Source organism: Aulonocara sp. 'chitande type north' Nkhata Bay, linkage group LG9, assembly GCF_057382095.1.
Source record: "Aulonocara sp. 'chitande type north' Nkhata Bay isolate Kocher_YH1m ecotype deep benthic linkage group LG9, A_spYH_male_GT1.1, whole genome shotgun sequence".
NCBI classification, from domain to species: domain Eukaryota; kingdom Metazoa; phylum Chordata; class Actinopteri; order Cichliformes; family Cichlidae; genus Aulonocara; species Aulonocara sp. 'chitande type north' Nkhata Bay.
The window spans coordinates 6,717,340-6,730,935 of NC_141352.1; the positions used below are offsets into that span (position 1 = coordinate 6,717,340).

General features: G+C 39.8%; 1 protein-coding gene across 3 annotated transcripts in view; it reads left to right on the forward strand.

Annotated features, from left to right (window-relative positions):
* LOC147321498 (solute carrier family 12 member 7-like) overlaps nucleotides 1-13,596 on the forward strand; it is a 65,011-nt gene that overhangs the window by 35,143 nt on the left and 16,272 nt on the right. The window contains exon 1 of one of the 3 annotated variants that reach the window (XM_086305429.1): nucleotides 9,343-9,501. The exons of the other annotated variants lie outside the window; for them this stretch is intronic. Within the exon in view, the coding sequence (XP_086161555.1) occupies nucleotides 9,471-9,501 (31 nt within the window). The 5' untranslated portion in view covers nucleotides 9,343-9,470. Of the gene's footprint in view, nucleotides 1-9,342; nucleotides 9,502-13,596 lie in introns of those variants that run through there. 3 annotated transcript variants of the gene reach the window in all.

Consider the following 13,596-nt stretch of genomic DNA (forward strand, 5'->3'; position numbering starts at 1 on the left):
TGTCCCTGTATCGATACATTATTAGCAAACAAAATATCGCAATACTACGCAGTATCGATTTTTTCCCCCACCCCTAGTCTTTACAGTATAAAGCATCTTGAGGCGACTGTTGCAGTAAGTTTGTGCTATATAAACTGAATTGAACCGAAAAGTTCCGGTACGTTCTGCTTCCTTTCATCAAAAATGACAGTGTTAATAACAGAGTTAATTCAGGCTTTGCTCTAAACACTGTTGTTGAGCACTGACTCAATATGTTCCTTTTTCTCCTAAAAACTTGACTTTGAGGTATGTTTCCCCAGTTGTTCTTGTTTGCATGACCTGCATGAAACAACACGGTAAGAGGACGCCGGTGTGACGTAAGAAGCTCGATGTGTAGTCTGTCTTCTGTAAATTGTAGTTTAAACATGGAAAACAACCAGCATGATGTTTTAAGGAGTCTAGTGTAAGTGTGGTCAGATTGTGAGCACACTGCATTTTACTTTCCCTAAGGCCTTTTCAGTTCTGCTTCACACCTTTCTTTGACCTCATGATATTTTAGGAGGAAAAGTGGTTAGAAAAAAGACAGAGGAGGTGATTTTTCTTTTCTTCTTTCTTCTCTTATGTGGCATGAACACACCTGGTTCTGCTCTCATTTTTGGAAACTGTACATTACTATAGTGCAAAGTATGTGTACAGCTAAACTACACAATGTTTGTCTTAGCCCCATGACTTTGTCCTGATGTTCCCATCAAAACAACCAGTCACTATTTACACACTGTATGCATTTCCACCCTAAATTTGGATGATGAAAAAAAATAAATAGTAAAAACAAATCTCTTGACAATAGAAACTCTTATGATTGTTTTCTTGGAATTATCTCCACCTTAAAGGTGGTTTGGGAATACTTTCTGGAGCATCCATAGACGATCACCCACGAGCAGCTGTTTAATATAAATGTAAAAACTATATAAAGTTTACTGATTTTGTACAAATGTGTGGAAGTGAAGGTAACAATAGCATGTTTTCTGTGCGTATACTAAAGACAATGTTGAGATTATCAAACATAACAACTTAAAAGAATCCATTTGGGCCATATATATATGAAGAAAAATATCCTACATAAAACACACATGCAACATTATGACCAGAGGATCACATTGTCTGTAATAGGAGAGCTTCCATAGCTCTTTTGAGTGTATGAAAGAGTGAACCACTAATATATGTTCATTCTTTTATGTATGTTGAGCACTCGAGCCAAATGGAAAATTTCATTCTGCTGATTATCCAGACAGTCCTACTCTCCGACTACTGCCCTCCATTTCCGTCTCAGATATCTTGTCCTCACCAGTTCTCTACTCTAAATATGGTACCTCAGATAAGTCCTAATAAGCACGCACAAGTTAAATGCCCATTTTCTCCTCTATCTACTGTTGCTATCAGCTATAGTAGCTTTTATTTGCATAAGCCTGGGTAGGGGAACTCCAGGCCACAAGGGCCAGTGTCCTCCAGTTTTTAGATATCACCCTGGATCAATACACCTGATTCAAACGATTAGTTCATTACCAGGCTTCTGGAGAACTTCAAGATATGTTGAGGACGTAATTTAGCCTTATAAATAAGCTGTGTTGGATCAAGGACACATCTAAAATCTGCCTTGAGTTCACCATCCCTGGCATAAGCGCTTAGCCTTCACAAACATGGTACATTTTAGAGAATGGAATCACCAGACACCCTACAATAGGATATTTTCACAGTACTTAACTCATAATAAATTATGTCCTCAAAGTTGAACTTAATCAGTATCTGTTTTATCCAGAAAGATAAAGCTATCTCACTTCAGTTATGTCATTTATGAGATTGTCAAGCACACCAATACTGTCACTAAAGCCTGTCATCAATGTTGCCATAAGACAGAGTCAGTCTCCTGTCAGGTTGGGATTGAATAGGGTCAGGTTGGCAATTGCATGCAATCCGTTTCTGATAATACAGCAATTAACTGTAAGAAAAGCACATAGCTGTTGTTGTCTACATAAACAGTTTTGCTGGAATATAACCAGAGTACAGCCAGTTGAGTTGTGCTCATTAACAATGTCATCACACCGCATGAGTGTATCTGTCTGCATTTATAACATTTATTTGCAAATCTTTAATGTCTTTGAGAGTGACGGCAGTTGGTGCAAGTCGGACTGCAACTGTTTGCAGAACGGTTGCACTAATTTTTTTCCAGCTTGTTTTCAGTTAGGAGGTAGATTTATCAAGCATAGTGTTGGGTTTTATTTATTTTTGGTTGAGATGATTTAATGTAAGTTTATTCAGCTACTATGACCTCTACTGTTCATATTCCCATGGTATTTTAATTTATTTAATGAAATAAATAAACACCCTTAATGAATTCCTCCAGCTACGTATCTAGGGCTGCACGATTAATCGTTAGAAAATCGCGATCTCGATTCATACTTATGTGCGATCTCATTTCCAAATGACAACGATTTAAAAAAAAAAAGAAAAAAAAAAAAAAAGACGATGACAACGATTGTACCGCATTTTGATCTGGGACGTAATACAGAAGCTGTGCCGTGTGATGCTAAAATTAGCAGGGAAAAAACAACGGAGAGCACGTCAGGGATGACGAGAAAGTGACAGGAGAAAATCCGTTCCGGTCAACCACCCAAACATCAATAACGGGAACCTTATACAGCGCCTCCCTATACCCGTCGAACTCCCGCAGGCACAAAGAAATTACGGAGGCTATTACTTATCACCTGACCAAAGATATGGCTCCCATCAACACTGTGCAAAACGAGGGATTTAGGAAAATGATCAACACCCTAGACAAACGCTACACAGTGCGTTTCTATTGTTGCACTACCTGCTCTATACATGCTGTGTCGAGCAACGGTGGAGACGGAATTTCAAGCAGTACAACATTTTGCGCCAACGACAAAACGTGAGACATTTGTTGTTTTTATGTTTATTTATTGTTTTTATATTTATTGTTTTTATGTTCAGTCTCAACTGTTACGAAGTTGATGTGCAGTTAATAAGTGCAATAAATATTTATACTGGAAAAGAAAATCGTGAGAGAATCGTGATCTCAATTCTAAGCCAAAAAATCGTGATTCTCATTTTATGCAAAATCGTGCAGCCCTATATGTATCAGTGTGTCATGTTTACAACCGTTACACTGCTCTTACAGTGACATCCAACCAAAAAGTCAACTTTACATGATGTTTAAATCCAGTATTTACCGACTTTTTTTTATTTTTCCAACCAATCTTGTGAGCTTTGGCACATTTTTACTGGCAAACCATTTTTCATGTGCTTACATTCTGCAGATTATGGGTGTGCACCACTATGACTTTCATGTTCCTAGCTCAAACAGACCAATAAACATGAAAGAAATGCTTTGGTAAAGGTCTGGTTAGAGTCCAGCCACATTTGAACAGCTCCCAGAGTGCTCCCTCTTGGGCGTGTGGGTTTCTCACAATAACTATTAAGTAATTTTGGGTCGCTATTGATTTGACATTGTTTCCATTATCAAATGCGTTAGGCAGCTGCAAACTGCCTGCTTTTCTGTTACTATCAGTGTGGAGTAAATCTCTGCTGACTAATTGTTTCATTACTAACTGTTTACCAGATACATGGTGGAAACAAACCAAGAATTATCTGAAGTGGCAAATTGAAGTCATAAAAGTGGGCTTCCATTTTTTATTAAAAATATTGCAAAGCCTAAAAACATTTGGTAACCTCATAAAAGATGTGTATGTGTGTTTGACATTACGTGAAAGGTGCCTATTTGTGTACCTTTAAAGATACCGTTTCTCTGTGTTGGTGATGTAGCATCACCTTCCTTGCAAGTAATGGATGCTCACCAAACACATTTTGACATAGTACATAAAATATCCTTTCATATTAACAGCCTTTTGTTGTTTAAATGTCTACCATTATCCCCCATATTGAACATTCTCATATTCTAGGAACCAGATGCTGGCAGTAGAACAACCATTTAATATTCTTGTAAATCACCTTGGTTACATTTAAAGTGGCCTTAGGAGGATATTAGAGAGGATTTTGTGGCTCTAGATGAAATCCCAGAATGTCTTACCAATTGCATTTACAGTTTCTCATGTACACGTCCACCTTCAAGCACATGCTGTTTGCTTCATATTGTGAGACAGTGACACCATCTGGAGAAGAGTGGACTTGATCATTTGTACCTTTCATCAGGAGAGGATGGTTGGCACGGACTATGTGACTGACTGTGACAGTAGCATCTGATTTTTCTAACTGCTGTATTTAATCACCACAAAGTCAGTGTCTGTAAGCTATGTGTGAAATACAGTGTGCATGTAAACCAGCCAACACGTGAACAGTTATCTATTCCAGTAACTGTTTGAAGTGACAGGTTGTGTCTAAGTGCTTCTAACGCTAAAACAGAATACCTGTATTTGGGGAATATGTGATTGAAACATCTTTTAAGCTTGCCCATTATGGTCAGTGTTGACTTTTAAGTCTACTGTTTATTCCAACTGTTTTTATCCGTAGTGTGATTTTGTTATTTAATGGCTTCTAAGGTGTCCTTCAGTGTTTTGAAAAGTGACTAAAAAAAGGTATTACTACTACATACTGGGGAGAGTATTAACAGAAATTAAAAATTAAAAAAAATAACCAACATGGACAAGATTATGTCAGCCCTCCTACAGTAGTACTATCATTTGATTTTGTTCTTGTCCATAAAAGAACAATAGTTATGAAAAATTTTGCAGATCAAGGATGAAAACAAATGTAAATGCTTGGGTTTTAGAAACATGCAGCTACACGGTTGAAGTCTTTAGCGTTAAGGAGAGCCCTCACAGAAAGGTTTGCACATCATTTGTGTAGCTGTTGGTTGGTTACTAATTGATGTTCCCAGCTCTGTTTGCTTTTATAACCCTGTGAAGTATTTAACAACCCTGTCATTTGTCAACAGGATCGTCTACTGTCATTGGTCATTGCTTGACAGTTGAGAAAAGTTTAATTCGGGATCTGCTGACTTCACATCACAGATGGTCATTTAGGCTTTTTTAGCTTAAAGCTTTAAGTTTGGACAGCGCTCTATAGTCTTCTCTGTGTATAATGCGACACGTTCACACATTCTGTCCTTCGTGTCCATCCTTTGTGTTGCCCAGCAGAGCAGTTTGTTTACCTGACAGGTTTAGAGGCTTAGAATATAACACGGAGACACTTAAACGCACGCACGCACGCACGCACGCACACACACACACACACACACACAAAGTAACAGCATCCATCTGATATCAAACCAAGTGGAGCTTGATACGACCAAAATCTTCTTACTGTGTGATTTGATAGCCTCTCTTTAAGATCTGCTTTGCCAGTTTAATGACGCTGACAGCAGATGTTCAGTTTTGTCTGCTGAAAGATGACTGAACTCTGCTTGTAACAGCGAGGAAGTCTACGTGTTTTTTTTCTGTCCTTTTAAGTTGTTATTCACAAACTGCTCCTTAAACTGGTGTATTGTAGTTGTCCCTGGCTGATGACTCTACATTGATCCTCTGCAGGTAATCTGACCAGCAGTTAACGTATACGAGGCTGGCAAGCAACACTGATCTGATTCTTACTGATTCATCTGAATGTGGCTAGACAGCACAAGTAGACCTTCACTTTGCCTGCTGACTTTAAAGCCATATCTTCCTCAACTCTGGGGCCTCAACTGACTTCTGTTTTATAAAAAGTTCAGGATTAGCCTAATCTGGTTAAGTGATTAGTGCCCATTTCACATGCTCTTGTACAAAGAGATTAATGGGCAGTCAGTACAAAGGAAGACAGCAGGGTTCTAGGTTGACCGGGCTTCAAGGTAATAGCTGGGGCAGAGCTGTTTCTGCCATTGTCTGTCCGGTTTGTGGGGCTGTAGCACACCTTTGACTCTTTCCAGCTGATGTCTAGCTTAACCTGATCTTAGATTAAGTATGCATCAGGGTTTTAATAGTTTTGCAATTTTCATTAGTTTTTATTTTTATTTAGTTTTGACTTCAGATTTTTAATTTTATATCAGTTTTAATTAGTTTTTACCAATTGTTTGCTAGTTTAGTTTAGTTTTTATTTTTTTGAAAATCCTTAGTTTCAGTTTAGTTTTGATTAGTTTCAGTTATAGTTTTAGTCGTGTTTGCAATAATTAAGTGTAACAAAATCCCAGTTTCATCATATCAGTCATTCTCTTCTGCTTATCCTTGGGTATGTTGCTATTCCAGCTACCATACCCTGCACCCTGCACAGGTCGCCTGTCTGTCGCAGGGCTAACACGCAGAGACAGACAACTCACATTCCCACCTATGGGTTCTTTAAATAAATAAATAAATAAATTAGGGCAGATGAACAACCATTGATACCAGGCAACTATAAAATGTATATCTTGGCCCCAATGAGACTATTAACTCTTCAGTGTTCGTAACTTTGGTTCAAGTGAATTGATAAACTTTTTGAAGGCAATTGACTCACACAGTTGTGTAGATATCCCAGTCCTGTTGTCTTGGGATGCATCACGCTGCCTTGCCTGGGGTTAGCTTCTATTTTCTGGGGATGAGGGTTGAGTGTGCTCCCTTACCTTCTCAAGGTAAGCTAGGTTAGCCTTCTTGTGTGAGCTTTTCAAGTGCACTTTAAGGTTTGTGGGATTTTTTTCCCTTGAGAAATGTCCCTCATAATTTGTCTCTTTCCACTACAAGACACTTGCTTCATCCAAAACACAGTCATATTCAAAGTAATCCCAAATTGGACTCTGGCGCTTTCTCCCCACTTTTCCTGACATGATTCTGCGCGTGGACGGAGCAGCAACACAGATGACTCGACTAACATACTGCCACCTGCTGGCATAATGAGACAGCAAGAAATAAATCTGGAAACTAAACTTCATTTTCACCCTTGACTATTGTATGACACACACACATCAACGAAAACTAAACACATTTTTGCTATAAATTCAGTTAATTTTAGTTAGTTTTGTGAACACTCATTACAGTTTTAGTTAGTTTTCCTTTTTTTGTTTTTATTTTTATTTCCGTTAACGAAAATGTTTTTTCACTTCTTGTTTTCGTTATTTCGTTAGTTTTCGTTAACGATAATAACCTTGGTATGCATGACACTAAAGCATGGTGCTTTGAAAGCACTCACCTCTGGTTGGCCGATGTTAAAAAGAGATATTTATATATGTATGTATTAGGGGTGCAACGATACACAAAATTCACGGTTTGGTTCGATACTTTGGTGTCACGGTTAGATATTTTTTCGATACAAAAAATGTTCATGCCTTTTTAATTTGTCATTTATTAAAATTATAAATATATATTTTAACTCAAAAGTAGTTTTTAAATTTAATGTTGCTGAAACAACAAAGGGATAAAATAATAAATCTATCTGATCGAGAAATCACTCATCTTTGGAAAAGAGAGTTTATTACAGAGAAATGGCTCTTTCCAAAATAAAAGCTATACTATACGCGTCTTCTGGGCTATATTCTCAGCAGCACATTGAACATATCAGGTCCCCATAAGGAGAATCATGTGCTGACGGCTGTCTAAATGACTCGGGTCAAGTTTGTAGCATGCATCCTTGTTGTTTTTGTCTGCTTCCACTTGTCTTTGCACTAGGATGATGTCGGAGTAAATGTGCAGTCATATTCGTTGTGTTCCCACTAGTGCTGTCAGCGTTAATCTCGTTAAAATGACGTTAACGCCACAACACGGCAAATCTCCGTTAACGAGCTAACTGCGCTAACGCACTAGTTCCCACCAATGTAATTGAGCATTGCGTGGCACATCCAACATACTGTTTTACTTTTGTCCATGACGCGCTTACCTTCAAGGTCATACATCACATGAAAACCAAAATAGTTTCAAACGCCACATCTGAATGAGGGTGGAGGAGGTTCAGTTCGCCATGTTGCAAGGAGAGCTTAACTTCTGTCTTGCTAGCTTGCCCTGTGCTCAGTGAATCTGCGTTCGACTACTCCGCCTAGGCTGCACTGTCGAGCGCAGATCCACTGAGTGCTCAACACAGACAGCATAGTCAGAAGGAAAGTTGATAAAATAAATTAAAAATTTTGTATTGTTCGATACATATCCGTACTGAACCGAAAGCACTGTATCGAACGGTTCAATAGCGATACGAGTATTGTTGCACCCCTAGTATGTTACATATATTCATTGATGCATGATCATTTTCAGATCATTTTTCTTTCTGAAAAACTGAACAAGTTATTTGCTAATTCAGAAATTAAATACAGGGGGGAATAAAAATTTTAATGGCATCTGTTTTTATGGTAAAAAATTTCTTAGTGTGTGTGTGTGTGTGTGTGTGTGTGTGTGTGTGTGTGTGTTACGTCATAGTCTAGGGGTACAGGAGCACAACATAAGGGTTAAAAGGAAGGTGACCCCACCCAGGTCCCCAAAGCCAATTTACAGATTAAGGTGATTTTATTGCTACATGTTTAGACATCTTTGTGAGGACAGAAAATTATATACCTGTGGGGTACAACAGACACTTATGGGGACAAAGTGCCTGTCCCCATGAGTTCGAAGGTATTTTAGAGGCTCAAAATATGGTTTTAGTGTCACGGTTACAATTAGGTCATGGTTATGTTTAGACTAAGGGTTAGGTATGAACCTTTTCATGGTTAGGGTAAGTGGCTAGGGAAAGCATTACATCAATTAGATGTCCTGAATAAGATATGAAAATGTGTCTCATACTGTGCTGATCAATGCAATGTTTGTGACACCCTGAAGGTCAGGCAGGAGGTCAGCCCTGTACCTGTAGTTTAAATCGGTAAACACGAATCGATTCGGAACGATGTACTGCACAGCTCTCATTTCAGAGGGCATGTGGTAATTCTGCTCTGTCAGCACCACAAATGTGCTTTTTATTAACGGGGGAAAAGGATTTTTGTATCTTTCCTCTTTGCTGTGTGTGTACGAGAGAGGGAGGCTGAGAGCACATTGACTCATCCTTCCTTCTTCCTCCAGCTCCACTAACCTAAACCAATCTCTCTGTTTTACTCCAGACTGTAAGCTTCTTCATACTCTGCTTGCTTTCTTTGCTCCTCCCCATTTTGTGTGTGTGTTCATACATGCACACACAGTGATCAGTAGCTTAGCAAGGTTGAGTGAGAGAACTTGGGTGTGTATGTGTGTGTGTGCACACACTTGGACATGTGTGCTTGCCGGTCTGTCAGCAGGAGGGTGAGGGTGCTTTGTGATGCATGGCTGATGTCGCTGATCGTCGTCGTCACAGGCCACTTTTCACACACACAAGCACCCACACACTGTCACAGAAATAGCTGATCCTCACGTTATCCACACAGCTCGGGGCAGCATTCCTGACTTCAGCACCTCACTGGCAATATCTTTCTACTTTGAGCCCTGTACTACTGGAGTTTCACAGGGACCACTGCTAGGAACCCAGCCCCCTTCCCGCCCTTCTTTTTAGCCCCGCTCCTCAGGATGGAGCACAGGGGAGGGTCTCGACAGAAGGGTAAGTTTATCTTCACTCCTTCTTAAAAGCCGTTTTCTACCCCCGCGGTCGCTGCACTGATAAATTGTGATTATATTGTGAAGAATTGGTTCAGTGTGTAACGTGCATATATATCTTCAGAGGTATAAATTTGGGTTCAACAGAGGTCGTAGTGTCTCGCTTTCTCTGTATTCAGTGTGAATTTAAGGGATCAAGATGCTTTACTCCTTTATTGTTGTTGGGTTTTTTTTGTTTTGAGACTCACAAAATCAAAAATCTCAATTTTTTGTAAAGTGTGGGAATCGATGGGCGGAGCATGGCACAAACTTTCCCAAGCAGAGTTTAGAAATTTGCCCTAAAAATAAATGCACTGACATCCAGCAAAGGGCAAAGTGCATAAAAATTTAAATTCCTTCTTGTTTCTGCCCTTTCCTAATCTTGGGGTCAGTAATGGAATCTTTTTTATGCATTAACCACAGGCTAAAAAAATAGATTTTTGACTTGTAATTTTTGAATATCTGATATTCTCTCGGTATTGACTTTTTTAAAACCTTTGTGTCTTTTTCTGCCCACCATAGTACATTGAGCCACGGGCTAACACCGACAGTGTTAGGCAGCTTACAGCGTCATCACAGCGGACGGCTTAGTGGTTATAAATAGGATGCGTGGTCATTTATTACCACAGTGAATATAGAGGCTGAGCCTAGCCATTAGCACATCCTCAATGTACCTGCACATATATTTGGAGTAAGTAGCAGAGTGCTGATGGAGTCTAACTTTAGCCGTGGCTTCTGAACAGAGGCGAGCTGAAAGACGACTGACTGTTTGAGAGAAACATCGAGCTGCCTCTAACCATCTTCAACTGTGCAGAGCACGGTGGCACAATCAGGGAATCCCACTCTGTTATGTAACAACGCTGACTGTGATGTAAAACAATGAGTTTGGAATTGCAGATGTTGGGGGCAGTCTAGCATGTAACCATCTGGACTCTGTTTATCCTGCTCTTAACCTCCTGTGTCCTGCAGCTTTCATGAGTATCATCCAAAAAGTAATGGTGGCCACAAGGTTTGCTCTTGCATGCGTAGGTGTGTGCCACTTCAAATTAATTTATGAGCTCTAATGCACTCAAATGTATTTCTCACTAAGTGTTAATGTCTTAAATACAATTTTATCTCACTGCTGAAACACAAAACAAAGCCAAACATAATTTTTTCCTGAGCTGATTCAAATTTTTCTTGGCAGTTAGTGTGTGTTGTTAGCAAGCTTTAGCTCATGCCAAAGGTTTCTGTCCACCTTGAAAGCATTGGAGATAAGGGGCATGATGGTTTTTGCTACTTAGGCGGTTAATTTAACCTTTCTATATTTCCATTTAGTTAGCCCCAATTATATATGCCCTTCAGCAATGTCGCATTTGTTGAGGTCACGTAATGCGCTATAGCACCAGCAGTCTGTCCTCGGCACCTGCAAAAGTGGATCATGTACATAAACACACACAGCTTTAACCGTCAAACCCACCTGCATTCATTCATCACACATTACACAAGAGGCTTCAGCCTGCTCGTTCCTTATGTTTTTTTATTGCTCAAATCCCAAACTCTTTCTTACATTTGAATCATTTTGCCATCAGTGTATGAGGGAAAACTGCACTAATCATCACAAATAATTCTGCTACTTAAAGCTCACTTTTTAAAGTGTGCTGCTCAATACTGCAAATTGAACATTTGCAGTATTTGTAGCTTTAGTGTTTTGCTGTAACATGAGCTAATGCAGGGTTAGGGACACGTTCTTGTACCTGGTTGCTCTTGCTTAGTCTGTACCAGCTGTGATTGAATATGCGGCTCTTTAACTGCAAGCCGGTCTGCTCCATTCACCGGGACGTACCTTACATGTTCTGTCTGCTGTATCTGCTTTTTTTTGCTGCCTCGTAGTATGTTTGGTTCAGACACTGCCTGTTTGGATGAAAACATCTGCTTGTTCTGGATGGAAATGAGGGGGGATTAATGAGTGTGTGAGAGTAAACATTACAGAAGATTTGGAAATGATGACCTGTGTGATGAAGGCAGGGTTACACAGTGAAAAGATCAGGCAGGAGCAGTTTTTAGGCTATGGTTGGCAGGAGACTCTTGCTTTCTTTGTTGTGATTATTTAAATATAGTGAAGGTTGGACACTAATATTGGTTTTGTTTGGTTTAATCCTCTAATGCTGGGCGAGATGAGTGGTTAGGGGCTACTATGGTTACATAAATAGTAGGGGTGCAACGATATTCGTATCAATATTGAACCGTTCGATACAGTGCTTTCGGTTCGGTACGCATATGTATCGAACAATACAACATTTGTAATTTATTTTATCAACTTTCCTTCTGACGATGCTGTCTGTGTTGAGCGCTCAGTGAATCTGCGTTTGACTACTCCGCCTAGGCTGCACTGTCGAGCGCAGATCCACTGAGTGCTCAACACAGACAGCATAGTCAGAAGGAAGAGCGCAGGGCAAGCTAGCAAGACAGAAGTTAAGCTCTCCAGATCTGGCGTTTGGAATTATTTTGGTTTTCATGTGACGTATGACCCTGAAGGTAAGCGAGTCATGGACTAAAGTAAAACAGTATGTTGGATGTTCCATGCAATGCTCAATTACATGGGTGGGAGCTAGTGTGTTAGCGCAGTTAGCTCGTTAACGTGTTGGCCGTCTAGCCCCATGCACGGGGCGATCGGCGGTAGCTCGTTAACGGAGATTTGCCGTGTTGTGGCGTAAAGGTCATTTCAACGAGATTAACCTGAAATCACTAGTGGGAACACAACGAATATGACTGCACATTTACGCCGACATCATCCTAGTGCAAAGACAAAAACAACAAGCATGCTACTAACTTTAGCCGAGTCATTTAGACAGCTGTTAGCACATGATTCTCCTTATGCTGCTGAGAATATAGCCCGGAAGAAGCGGATAGTATAGCTTTTATTTTGGAAAGAGACATTTCTCTGTAATAAACTCTCTTTTCCAAAGATGAGTGATTCCTCAATCAGATACAGGGCTTGCAATATCGCTAGCCCGACGTCCTGGGGCTAGCGATTTTTTTCAGTCGGGCTACCAAAATCTATCTCTTCCCTGCCCGTCGGGCTATTGTAGGAAGAAAAATATATGTCAATGCTTTTGCATTCTTTCAGAAATGTAGCTGGGTAATTATGTCATTGGCATCGGTGAGCCACTGTCAATATGTGACATATTGAAATCGCGTTTGAATTTGCGCTTGTTTTTTTGCTTTCACTTTGCAATCGCGCGAACTGTGTATAGAGAGCGACAGCACTGATCTGTGAGTGATGAAAATTTGTGCACCAATTCCTCTGACATCGTCTTATTAATCGTTAGCTCACTATGCAAACATGACAAGTGAAATCTCCCGCAGCAAGCTTAAACATGTGAGAGGTTGATCGCACAGAGAATCGCTGAGCTTATGTGAGTGCGTGTGTAAAAGCAGGAGGATATATATTTCATTTCTTCTGAGCCAAATAAGACAGGTCAGGGTGAAGAAGTGACAGCCAAAGAAAAGCTTACCACAAAACGGAGAAGTTATGACAAATCAGACTATAAGGCAAAAAGAAAGTGCAGCTTCATGGTTTCATGGACAAAAGAATTTCTGTGGCTGCAATATGATGAGCTAAATAACCAGGGCTGCACATAAGTGGTCCGCAGGTGCGCATTCGCTGTCAAAATAAAAAACGTGCACAAGGGTTAGGGTTAAATTTAAAAACTGTACTTTTGAGTTAAAATATATATTTATAATTTTAATAAATGACAAATTAAAAAGGCATGAACATTTTTTTTGTATCGAAAAAATATCAAACCGTGACACCAAAGTACCGAACCGAACCGTGAATTTTGTGTATCGTTGCACCCCTAATAAATAGATAATCATAAGAGGAGCATCCAGACGGGGAATATCAGCTGAGCATAACCGTGTGTGTCCTTTGTTTGACATGCTATAACCTTTGCTTTGACACTTCACTATAAACTGCTGATCTGGTTATTCATGTGTCCACATTCCTTCTTCTTTTTTTCTTTTTTTTTACATGTAGCACTGGCTGGCTTTTTCCTCACAGGTGCATATTTGCAAACAT